Consider the following 13,390-nt stretch of genomic DNA (forward strand, 5'->3'; position numbering starts at 1 on the left):
GTGCTTCTGTGGAGGGAAAAGTCCGCTTTGCGCGGGTGCAAAATAGGAATGATACATGCGTCGGTGTACAAAGTCACTTGCGCTGGGTGCAAGATAGGGCCCATAGTGTGAACGGAAAGCTACTGGGACAAAAGTAACAGTAAAACTGTTAAAACACGTCAGGAAATTTTATGAGTGAACATTGTCAGCCCACACGAGACCTGATGTGCGTGCTCCACTCTCAAACAAACAACACATATATTGCGTGTTTCCCCACCCGTGATGTAGCGAGGGCAGGGAGGAACACACGTTTCAAAATGCTGTTTGCTCGCCATTATACTCCTGTCTTGATATATATATATATATATATATATATATATATATATATATATATATATATATATATATATATATATATATACATACATATACATATGCTTGTGACAAATAAACAATGAATAGACAGAGACAATTTAACACAGAGCGCTTGCTGAAGGCATAGAAGCTGACATTGTTTGGTCTGGGTGCACTTCCTGGTGATGACGTCACCCGCCTATGATGTCCCATCAGGCCATTGGACTGATTTCACACGTGTTTCAGGACGCAATCACACAGAGGCGTTCCCACAGCGTCAATTCTCCACGCAGCGCGAGTTCCCTTGAAAGGGATTTGGATCTTTCAGAAATCGTCATGGTATTAACACCATGAGTACATTAACATATTACCATATCCAGCTATGAAACCATTTACATATTGATGTCTTAAAGGTATTAGCAGAAACCACCTGTTTAGGTTCAGAGAGATTGCTTAGGATTATAAGCAATGCTGCAAAAGTATAGCATATGACATTTTGTTAATGAATTGTTTCATTGTACATAAATTTGTCATTTCATGATGTGTGTCTCCATTTTCTTGGCAGATCCAAGTCATGAGCTTTGCTACCGAGCATAACTGGGACTCGTTAGAAATCTATGATGGTGGCGATATGACAGCTCCAAAGCTCGGGAGCTTTTCAGGTTTGTATTGTCTTTATTAATCCCCTTTTAACTGCTAATTTCAATAATAGTCTGTTGGAGTGATACAACATCTGATTTACAGAAGTCCCCTCCTACAGCTCATTTGCATATCATGTAGTTCTTTATAGCTCATTACGCTTTCATATTGCAATAAAATTGAGAGCCAAACCCCGCCACTGGTTTTATGCCCCTGGATTCTTGGAAGGGCTGAAATTAGCTCCAGTCCTGGAACGCTGTCTATGTGCCATCCCTTACATAACAGATGAATGTCCTCATTTTACATTTGGTTGATTAACAGTATCAATTATTACACCCTTTTGAGTTCCAGTTGGCAAACCACCACCCACATTTATTCTATCCCACTTCATCTGAAATGTTTAAAACTGAAAGATTGAATGTTTTAAAGTTTTTAAATGCCATAATTACAGCTTGTGTTTTACTATGTAGAGTTTAGCTTTTTCTCACTCTACTGAAAAGTGTTTATCCTTTTTTTGTTGTTGTTCTAGTTATTCATAGTGGATATGAAACACTTCTAGAAAGCTAGCATTTTATGATCTCATATTTATTTAATGCTTCTGAGAGACTGCATATCGTCGCTGGCGGGTGGAAAACTTGTATCTCCAAAAATGCTACTTTTAAGACATTGTCAAAGTTGATATTGTGGCTTTAAATGGTCAGACACTTGCATGTGTCTTTATATTGTTAACATTTTACCAAAATCAAGCTCAAATGGAGCTATGAGGTTTTTGACAAGCAATTTTTTTGAGAATTTCTGTCCTATGTGTTTTGTCCGTCATTAGAACGGCCGCATCTGAGCTAGTAAGTGCATCACATTACGTTTTCATTAACTTACATGTTATAAAGTTTACTGTAACTGTGTAAACTGTTTTTTTTTTTCTGTTTTTTTTTTCTGTTTTTTTTTTTTTTCTGTTTTTTTCCTGTACATAAGTGCTATGCAAAGGCTTTTTAAGACAGTGTTGGCTATGACTCAACAACAAATTCTGGACTTAGACACTCTTCTCTGCTCCTCAAATACATACAACATTAGCATTTATATATATATCATGTTTCTTGAGTAAAGAAAGTGCTGTACTTATTCAAAGAACCAGCTCTTTATTAACTTTTGCATTGCAAACAAGCAGAGACATTCTGTACTTCATTCACAATAGAGGTGGTGTTGGAGTTATAAGGTTTTCCAACAGTTTGAGGATCCAATGAATTACGTGGTTTAGTAAGAAGCTCTTTTTAATACTTTTCATTGGTTAAATAATTTCAAAACCCACAGGCAGACATAAAAGCGTGACCAATAGTAATGATTTATAAAAAAAAAAAATTATAAAAAAAAATGTTTCCGTCTCACAGTGACGAAATGTAAAAATGTAAAAAAAGAACCGCATTTAAAATGATAAAAAAAATACAAAAAATAGTGACCAGTTACATGTCCTAAGATATATACATTCCCTTATACATTATTATAAATGTTATATCATAAACCTAAAAATACTATATTGATTAAAAAGAGCTCAAAAATCTAAAAAGGCACATTATGCACCAACTACCCAAGCAAACAATAATAAATTGTAAAATATACAAAGTATTTAATGAGGATTAAACAGAGCAAAAAAATCTAATAAATATTGATTTGATGAAGCTATTTAGAAAAAAAGGTACAAAAAATAACATTACAAAATAAAAAGGAAAACATTTTTTACAAAAAGGTCTCACAGCAGGATTAGGAAGAGGGGGCAATATCTTCCTTTGAGAGAGGAGGCTTAACCTTTTTTGGGTCTCTCCCAGTAGACAGAATTGTGGCCAGGCCTCTAGCTATACTTTCAACACGGCTATAATGAACTTCGCCTCTGCGCCACACTAGCATGCTGGTGAAAGGTCACCCAGCCAGGGAGCTCCAGCTGCTCTAAGGCATGTGTTCACTGGCACTTCACACTGTCTAGCACTCCTCACCTTCCCCAAGCCATATTCTCAAAAGCTAAGAAGCACTTTAAATGCTAAACCATCTTCACCCCATCTCCTGAGACACCTGATGCCAGTCTATGATTGAATTTGATGATAAAACGGTAATTTCCCCTCATTTAGATCTCAATGGTCCAAATTATACAAGCCTGGAGTCATTTGTGAGCATTGGTAAGACATGGCAGGGAATCAGGAGTCAGCGTCATTAGGCATGGTGTTTGGCTGCCCATTAAAATGCACTCTTCGCTCTCCTGTCGCCTGCGTGATCGCCTTTTATATCCCTCGCACACTCGCCCATCACAATCGGTCGTTTCATTCTTCCTCTAGTCACAAATCCATTAGGATAATACCCTTAATTAAACTGTCAGATATGTTTTGTGTTTCTGTCTCCCCACACATTTCATCATGTGGGATTAATTGCGGCTCAACAAATACCAATTTAATTACAACTGCACACAATTTTTTGCACACAATGTTTTTGTGTGTGTCTTTAAAAGATATTGCTGTCATTATTTACATAATTCTAACTGCACGTCAGGATTCTGAAGATGAAACATGGCTGAGATCAGACTATAATCACTATTTCTCCAAAGGAGGCTTTTTTAATTTATGAAAATTATGGGTAACACTTTTGAATATTGTTCCAACATCAATGAATATTTGCAAAAGGACAACAGAGGAATGCAATATTAACATTGTAGTCAAGTCAAGTCAAGTCACCTTTATTTATATAGCACTTTTTACAATACAGATTGCATCAGAGCAGCTTCACAGTGATAACATTAACATAATACAAAAAAGTTTGTTTCTAGAAGAAAATTGCGTCGTCGTCCACCTGACGCAATCAATAATCTATAGATCAATAATATTGTTGAATATTAAATATCCCCAACTAAGCAAGCCAAAAGCCAAGGCAACAGTGGCAAGGAACTAAAACTCCATCAGTGACAGAAAAACAACCTTGGGAGAACCCAGGCTCAGTCGGGGACCAGTTCTCCTCTGGCCAACGAGCGGACAGTGTATGTTTATGATTCAGGCAGCATTACAGGTCAGAAGTAACTGTGTAGCGCCTGGACCAATCAGACACACACAAATTATTCATTTATTTAATGAATAATCCAGCAAACTCACTCTCCCAACAAATGCCTGTGAAACTTCCCCCGAAAACTAACATCCCAAATTAAGCTAACACACTGGCAGAACGCAGTGTCTTGTTACAGGACACACAGAGACTGATAAGAGGATTTTACGATCCAAAAGAATGTCCAGAAAGCTGCGACTCTTACTTAATTCTCACTGAGAAGGAGAAATAAACCCTGTTAATTCTATATATTCTATATTTAACCATTTGAGAATGTGTAAACATGTATCTCATTTTCCGATCTCATGATTTTCCTTTAATGTGGTTGTCTTTTGTATTCTTGTAAACTCTGTTGGGTTAATATTTCAGACTTTGGATAATATGGTTAACCAAATCAAATGTGTGGCATTTTTGGTATCTATAAACTCCAATCTTCATCCCCGTTTTGTTAATTTACATTACATTCTGCTAACTTTGACGCATTAGTATTATAAGCATCTTAAAGATTCTTGTGTTAAACATCCAATCAAATTGCATGTTCAAAGGGACAATGGGTCGTAAAAATTTCCCTCCAAAGGGGAAATCTTCTCATTGGCTCATTTTTGCTACTGCTCTTAATAGTACTGGAAATTAAGAAAGACATTTTCCATGCCCCGGAAATGTACATTTCTTAGAGTTAATAAACAATTAATCCTGAGTGTTCACGGGACAAACAGGTTAATTGATTGAAATATAAATTTACGACAGTAAGTTAATTATATTAACTGATCCAAATATTCATAATAAATTATAACCAGTTATTTTTGATTATTAATATTTCATAGAGCTAATTTGCTACAACTGCTATTTACTAAAATGAAACTCTGATTACCAAATTAGTAAGTAATAGCACTACAATCAGTAACACAATTTTTTAATACCTCACAGAAACTTACAATGAAACTATATACATTTACATTTATGCATTTGGCAGACGACTTATATTGCATTTCAAGGTACACATTAACATTCTTATCAGTTCTTGTTTTCCCTGGGAATCGAACCCATGACCTTGGCGTTGCAAGCGCCAACACTCTACTGTTTGAGCTACAGAAAAGCTTAAAAAGGAATACATTTTAACCACTTGATGAAACTGTAATAAGTAATAATTGAAACTGTAATAATTACTTATTAATATGTAATAAGTAACATATGTAATATGATTTTTATATTTAATCATATTTTTGGCTACACTACTTTAAGGTCTCCTTTTTACAGTGTAATTATTAAATACTGAGTAATACTAATTAACAACATTACCATACTTACTATAGGTTTAGGATTAGTGTTTGGTTTAGGGTTAGTTATGCATGTATTTATGCATAATTTACTTGTGTTGTTGTTTTTATCGTAAGTACATGTTATGTGTTACCTTTTTATATAAATATTATTGTATAACTAGAGGCCACATTTCTGTACATATCTTTTTTCTGATATTTTGTCGTTATGAACATGTAGCCTCTGTAGTGTTTAAGGATTTGCTCATGTCACAAATTAATCAGTGCTTCACATTTCCGCACAATATCTCTCAAAGCTTCAGTTCCGTGCCAAAAATCAATAGACGTGGTTGGACTTCAGTTCAAACGCTGCCCAATCATCTTTTACCCCACACATTTTTGAGTCTGATGAATGTGCAACTTTTTTTTGTCCATTTGTGCAGGAGCAACATCAGTGCTCATCTTAGAGGGAATCATGGGCATGTATTTCACAAAGAATCATTCTTCTCAAATCCCCCTAATCTGTGAGGAGGCATCTCTCCTTGTCCTCTTTGGCAACCAATGTGATGCAGTACTTTAAGAGTAACATATTCTGTCTGGCAAAGTCCATTTAAGCTCGTCTGAGTCTCGTCTGAGGCTTTTAAGATCTTCTCAGATTGCCTTGGCCCTAATAGAGATGATAGACTGCTGAATAGCTGGACACTGGATGAGCTCTACGCAGCTGTCAAACTTCATCAAAAAATGATTAGTCAAATCATTCAAGCGCAAGGGAGCATTTTTCAGGCTTTGGTCATCAGTCTTATGTACTTGGACTTGGATCGACTGGAATATTAGCAGTCAGATGGACAGGATGTTTTAAATGCAAAACATGCCATGGAACCATTTCCTGGCAAATGCAAGACACCATTTTGGGCGTTTGTGTAAATATATAAACAATCCATGTATGAATAAATGCTATAGATGTGAGTTTTAAAGAAATCTTTCTTCTCAAACTAAACAGTTCTCTAAGAGCATGCCATGGCTATGTGGGTGTATTTAAGCATTCATCCCGAGTTGCTGTGCGGCGGCGTACTATAATGCACTGAACACTCTAAGCTGTATTTGTTGATTCTTTTTACAATCTTGTTTACTCCAGCCTTATTTACTTTTACACGGTATTTGAATTGTACATTCATTCCCACAGGGAGATGGTGGATTCTGATGTGATGCATTGCAGAGTTTCTTTTATTTTTTTTTATTTTTTTTATTTTTTTTTGCTAGAGCTTTACTTCATTTATTACCATCTTGTTGTGAGATACAGTTTTCCATCTTTTTACATTCTTAAATAACATTCTTCAAATGCTTTGAATTAATCATGCAGCCTGTAATGTTACCACAAGTGAGATGAAACACTTTACAATAAGGTTCCAATTGTTAACATTAGTTATATTAGTTCAAATGAACTAACAATTAAAAACTAATGCTTCCAAATCTCAACAATTACTAATACTGATATTAAAGTCCCCCTGTAGTCAATAATTGTATCCCTTAAAACTCATCTCTGAGTTGAATTCATTTAACACATTTTTTTTATGCCTTAAAATAGCTTGAATGTAACTCTACACCCTTGCTTCATTTAGTATACACAGATCCATGAATATGTGAATGAGCCCCACCTCCATTCACTCATACAGGGTCGCCAACAAGTCGATGTATCAGAATGGTAATGCGTTTCATGTATCACTTTCCACATCGGACACATAACGGTAATTTATATGATTAGCCTTTTGCTTAATTATGTAATCAAACAGCTAATAATGTGTTGCTAATGTTACATAAACCACATTCCCATTCGCCACCTCAGAGTCAGACGGCTGCCTTATAAAAATCAGCATCCTTAGAACGCTTTGAGCAGCTTAGAACATCAGTGGAGAATGGCATATAGTTCATCATAACATCGTAATATATATCATATACATAATTCACTCGCTATATTGCTCAATGTACCCGATTTTTTATATCAACAGAAAAATAGCCGGGATAACGGGGCTTCTCTTGAGACTCCCCTGCTTCGCAGCATAGTAATGATATGCTAAAGCCTGCCCACACGTTGATGTGATTGGTTACAAGGATTTTTTCACTGCAGTTTTAAGTACAAAATATTCAGCAATAGTGTTGACTTGAGAATTTGCACATTGTTTGCCTTAAATCATATTAAAAACACCACATAGATAAACATCATTAAAAACTTGATTTTCACCACAGGGGGTCTTTAAAATCAAAAGTTGTAACTGTTAATAGTATGTAATAGACCTGAGCTAATGTGAGCTAACAATGTTTATATGAACATTTATATTTTTATTAAGTAACATGAACAAAGATCATTTAATAGTGCAACAAATGTATTGCTCATTGTTAGTTAATGTCATTTAATGCATTGGACCTTATTGTAAAGTCCTACTAGCAAGACTAACTCATTGCAAAGGAATTCCAGTGTCTAGAAAGTCTTCTGTACAATAATTATAGAAATGTAGAAACTAAGAATAACTAAGAAACTATACTTATGTTTTCTTCAGGACTTTCTCAGGGACTTTAATTAGGCACCCAACACAATATAATACATGTTTATTGTACAATACTTAGTTATTAACAAATGTTGTCATGGACCACATAGGATGAACAATATGATGGATGGACGGCTGGATGGATGGATGGATGGATGATATGGATGGATGAATTGACAGTTGGATAGAGTGATAGATGGATGGATGGATAGACAGTTGGATAGAGTGATGGATGGATGGATGGATGGATGGATGGATGGATGGATGGATGGATGGATGGATGGATGGATGGATGGATGGATGGATGGATGGATTGACATTCATGCCAACTTTAGGTTTATGTATTTGGATACTTTCCAAACTGTGTATTAAAGGTACAATATGCAAGAATTTTTGCCGCTAGAGGGCGCTACATTCCAAACAACAACAACGGCGTAGCTTGATGACGATGTGAAGGAGCGTGGAATGATGGGAACTGTCGTTTTAAACTCCACCGTGGATGTAAATCAGTCAGACGGGAATCGAAAAATCATGTTCATGGATGAGGCTAAGTTCTATTTTTATAAATGTTGCGTTTAATGACATGCTTTTTGTGGCGAGGGGGGCGTGGTTCAGCGCGGTCTGTGATGGGAGAGAAAAGAGACGAGCAAGTAGGTCAAGTGCAAATGCACCTGTGTCTTATTGCAGTGATCGGCGTGGAGAGACCGCTTATAAGCCGCGCTGGAACGAGAGAGAGACTGGAGAGAAAATTGGACGCAGAGGAAGAAAACCGGTGGATCCGAGCTCTCATTTTTGAACTGTTTTGAGCCGTCGCGGTTGCCACGGTGAATGCGCGTTGTGCGCGGCTTTTGTTTGTTTTGCTTTATTTTAATAAAGTACGAGTCCCAGTCACGACGACGCGTCTCCTTCCTTCCTGACTCTTAAACCTCATCACACTTTTATTTCATTAAAATGAATTAACCGCAAGAAAAGTAAGGTTTAATACTTCATAGATGTTACTGTATTTGTTGAATTCATTGTTGTGATAACGCTGCGCAGTTTTACATGTTCTAAACAATTGTTGTAAAAGTACATTCGAACATGCCCACATCATTTGCCAAAATACTGATTAATCTTTATGTATAACACATGCTATGTTTATTTACATGGCCATAAACACCAGACGTGATAAACAATGTCAATAAACTAAACACAAATCTAAAGCAATAATACTTTCCTTACATAAACATAACTATTACCGAATGCTACATTTGGAAAATATAAAATTAAGCATGCTTTGTCGACAGAACCAGCTGCAATCGGTAAAGAATAATTGTGTACCATAACAACTGCAAGAAACAAGCTAAAGTTTGTAGCTTGATAGACGCTACAACTAGACCTACAACTTCCGCATTTGTCCAGGACTCCACGCAGTACGAGCGGAAACCGAGGGTGACGCGGATATGACGCAATTGACTGGCGACTCCCAGCTCCCCCCTGCTCTAACGCCCCGTTTCCTTGGTTAAAATCGCAATTTTCTCACGATTTAAAAATAGTTGGAAACATTTGGGATATTGTAAGTAATCAACTTAACAAAATATATAACACTGGCCTTGAGATTTTGGGATATTTTAATGCAAAATTCTTACATATTGTACCTTTAACATTTACCCTGGTGCAACTGTACAGGTATTACTGTATATGTGATGTTGCTTTGTTTTTACAAACTGAGGGGTGACTGAATTATTTATGTGGTAATTGATATCAGGCCACTTGTCAGTGGAGCACAACTTGTATTGAACCCAGAACATTTCTTTAACACATGTCCGCCCACATTACTTATCAGTGCCTGTTCAGTATTCTGCGACTTGGCAGGAATTCCCTAATGAGACAGTTGCAAAAACAGCCTGTTGAATTTTGTGTTTAAGGGAAAGGGTAGAACAAAATGAACTAATGCTACTATGGTGCAAAAAAACATTTACTAAAAGTTCAAGTGTCAAAAAAGTAACTGTCTAAAATATGAAATTATAGAAAATAGTCCTTATGTTAAATATTAAAGATATAAAAATGTCAGATTTCTGGTCTTAATGTGAACAATTCATTGATGCACTTCTGTACTGGCTTGATCCACCTCTTTAATTACCTGACTCTGGTACATACAGTAACTCCCTTTTCTTTTCTTTTTTTTTTTTTTTTTTTTTTACAATCCAACCAATTCCTAAAGGATAAAATCAAGTCCCAGCCAACAGATTTTCTCTCCCATTTCACTCAGAAATATATCAGATTATTAAAATTGCACTGTGGCACTGTTTCATGTTGACTTTAAGGATGTTATGTACTATTCATGACATTTTCTCCACGTATTAAAGATGCCACACTCTATATTAGCTCTGTCCATATATGCATAAGCAGAAAGAAAATCCTCTGCTTTGAATCCAGAGTGGGAGTAGCTGTTTTGCTTTTTAGTCGGATGATAAGTGACTCTTTCGTCTGAGCTGTGATGAAAGTTCCCCCATGAGAGCTCGGAAGGATAGCGACACACTTCAATGACTAGCGCCTGTCAAACATTTCCTTTTTGCCTACTCAGTTTCATTTGGCTGATGTCCAAAATGGTCGAGTCTTTTCACGAGAGCGATGCGCCTGCCGTGATTAACAGCTGCTTACCTCCCTTTGCCCTTTTGTTTCTGTGCACACTCTCATCATTTAGCTAGTTTGTGTGTGTGTGTGTGTGTGTGTGTGTGTGTGTGTGTGTGTGTGTGTGTGTGTGTGTGTGTGTGTGTGTGTGTGTGTGTGTGTGTGAGAGAGAGGGAGAGATCGCTGGAATGAGAACACAATGTCCGTGTGTGATAACTCTAGCTCTTTTCCTGCTCAGGCCTCTTTCTGGTGTTATCTTCCAGGTACAACGGCTCCAGCCTTGTTAAACAGCACCTCCAACCAGCTTTACCTGCACTTCCATACAGATATCAGTGTCGTCGCCGCAGGATTTCACCTTGAGTACAAAAGTAAGTATAGAACATGTCACTATGGTGCTTTCATTATCCTGAACCCTCTGCCCTTGGTAACAGTCCAGAGCAAGACTCGCCACTATATTTCACTGGCAAACACACACATGGCAGGGACACGAACACACACATGCACACACACCGAGCCATATTTCTTTCTTCTCTTTGCGCTCTGCTGTCAGGTAAAGGCAGAAGACTGTGAACCCTAGCTCTCATTATTTGCTCGGCTGCGGCGTTTGTGTTTGCCGATACCAGTCGAAGAAAATTGGAAAACGATGGGGATCCAATTGAACCTTACATGGTTCACAAAACATCAAAAAAATAAAATAAACAGTCGTATATTTTCAGTCGTATATTTGTATTTATTTATTTTTACTGATGTCATCTACAGTGGCCTCACAATTTATCTGGACAACAGCACACTTAAATTTCATTGCAATAGATAAGTAGTTTTCAACCTTAGGTGTAGTAAAATAGGTGTAGTGTTTGCTTTGAAACAATTTTTACTTCAAGTCACATATTGAATTAAACGTGAGATTTTAAAGTAGAAATACTGAAATAGCATTTTATCGTAGAATGTACTCCAATTATATGTTTTATATAAATTTGTAAAAAATATTTTTACAGTGTGGGATTGAATGAGTGCACTCAATAACGTCCACTATGGTTTCGGACACCACTATAAATGGCTGTCCCCTCAAATAGTGCGCTAATTAAGGGTGTAGGGGGCGATTTAGAACACAGCCAATGTGTCATATAAGAGAGACATACAAAATGTGCACAAAGTGATGTCGGCAGGGTTGTTATAATAAAGTAAAACTTAAACTAACACAATTTTCAATTCTTGAAATTTACTAAACTTTAACGTTAAATAAAATATGTAACAAAAACTTTTTTTCAGTATGTTGCCAAGGCAACATTTTTCATTGTTTAAGTTGAAGTACTGAAGTAACTAATAAAAAAAAAAAAAAAAAAAAAAAAATATATATATATATATATATATAATGACACAAATACATGACAAAATTACTAAAACTTTAACTAAAAATTCAAATGAAATAATGAAAATGAAATAAAAAATATTCAAATAAAATCTAATAAAAAAAATAAAATAAAAAAACTCATAATGAAATAATAGTATAATAGTAAAATAATAGTATATTCATGATACTACAAAAACACTGGCAGTGGATCCCCACGACCAGGCTTGAAAACCATTGCAATAGATAAAATATCAAAGCAAGTGCCATATGCAAATACTGAATGTTTTGACATCATTAAAGTTTTCCTTTCAAAGAAATTGATAATTTTCTTATTAACTTAACAGCAGGACTGGGTGTTTAACAATCAATAAGGCGACAGCTTAGACCCTTTGCTGTTCTCAGATAATATGCTAAAATATTAAATGAATTTAGCAGATGACGGTTATCAGTTTTGTATGGACAGCTGTGAATAATTACATTTACAACTTAAGATTCAGGACTAAAATATAACTGTTAAAGTTATAAGTTTATGTATCTAGTGTTTTTTTATTTTATTTCTAGTATTTGGACACTCGAAAATGCATGTATATTATTTACATAATTGTATTCACTTTTCTAAGCCATTATTGACGTGTCGATTAATACAGTAACCACAGTTTTAGTTTATGTACTGTAGCTACCGTACATTTATAATGTACACTTTGGTGTCTTGTTACCTTTTCTAAAACATTATAAGTACAAATCCCATGTTTTTGTAGTGAGAATAAGTGTGCATGTATATACAGTAAATTATGATCTAATATAAGATTATCATATATAGTATTAAAGGTAGGCAGTTCGAATGGGTAGTTTTGGCCTGTCCCGCCTGTGGTCTTGATCTTATTGACTTTCTCCAACAATTGAAACTATACGAAATGTATATTATTTTGAGATGATTTGTTAAATTTAATACAATTAATTTAATACAACTATTTGTATACAACTATTTATTTAGTATACAACTAAATAAATTGATAGTATACAACTATTTATTTAGTTGTATTAAATTGCTGTTCCCTAACAGTCGCTCACGTTCACGTGTGCGGGTATAAACAGGAATCGGGCGCACGCACACATTGTCTTCCACTTCGGAGCCGAGAGGTTGTTACTTCATAGTGCTGCTAGAAGAGACTCTGCAAGGTTGGAAATTCTAACTCTGTCCAGCGTTGGTGTGACGGCGCGATCAACTGCTATTTTTACAGCTTCTACACTGTGTGTGTGTCGGTGGGCGTTCCTTGAGTTTATACTCATTATAGCCGCGGCTACCCCTGGGTGCCTCATTATGGGAAGAGATTTTATTTTCTCTTTTTTATTTTCAACTAAAAGAGCAACACAAGCGTGACCCTGCGTCCTTTTCAGGATGTCATTCCGCTTGTGCGTTTCTGGGAGCGGTCGTTCCCTGGCGCCAGCAGACGGCCACAATAGTTGCCTCTTGTGTTTGGGCATTCAGCACACTGAGGCACTTTTGTGAATAGTTCATGTTCTCATTGCGGGAATATGACTATGGCTGCATTAAGATCAAGACTTGCTTACCTCAAGGG

At 36.2% G+C, this 13,390-nt stretch overlaps 1 protein-coding gene and 1 long non-coding RNA gene across 3 annotated transcripts in view; one reads left to right on the forward strand and one right to left on the reverse strand.

The window, feature by feature from the left end:
• The window catches only part of LOC309486929 (CUB and sushi domain-containing protein 1), a 727,180-nt gene that overhangs the window by 619,021 nt on the left and 94,769 nt on the right, over window positions 1-13,390 (forward strand). For both annotated transcript variants that reach the window (XM_082154400.1, XM_082154401.1), the window contains exons 36-37: window positions 899-995; window positions 10,723-10,827. In XM_082154400.1, the coding sequence (XP_082010526.1) occupies window positions 899-995; window positions 10,723-10,827 (202 nt within the window). The remainder of the gene's footprint in view (window positions 1-898; window positions 996-10,722; window positions 10,828-13,390) is intronic.
• Window positions 1-13,390, reverse strand: part of LOC309487064 — a 419,730-nt gene that overhangs the window by 49,189 nt on the left and 357,151 nt on the right. The gene's annotated exons all lie outside the window — the stretch shown is intronic.

This window comes from Leuciscus leuciscus, assembly GCF_965113295.1.
Source record: "Leuciscus leuciscus genome assembly, chromosome: 22".
Classification (NCBI taxonomy): Eukaryota; Metazoa; Chordata; class Actinopteri; order Cypriniformes; family Leuciscidae; genus Leuciscus; species Leuciscus leuciscus.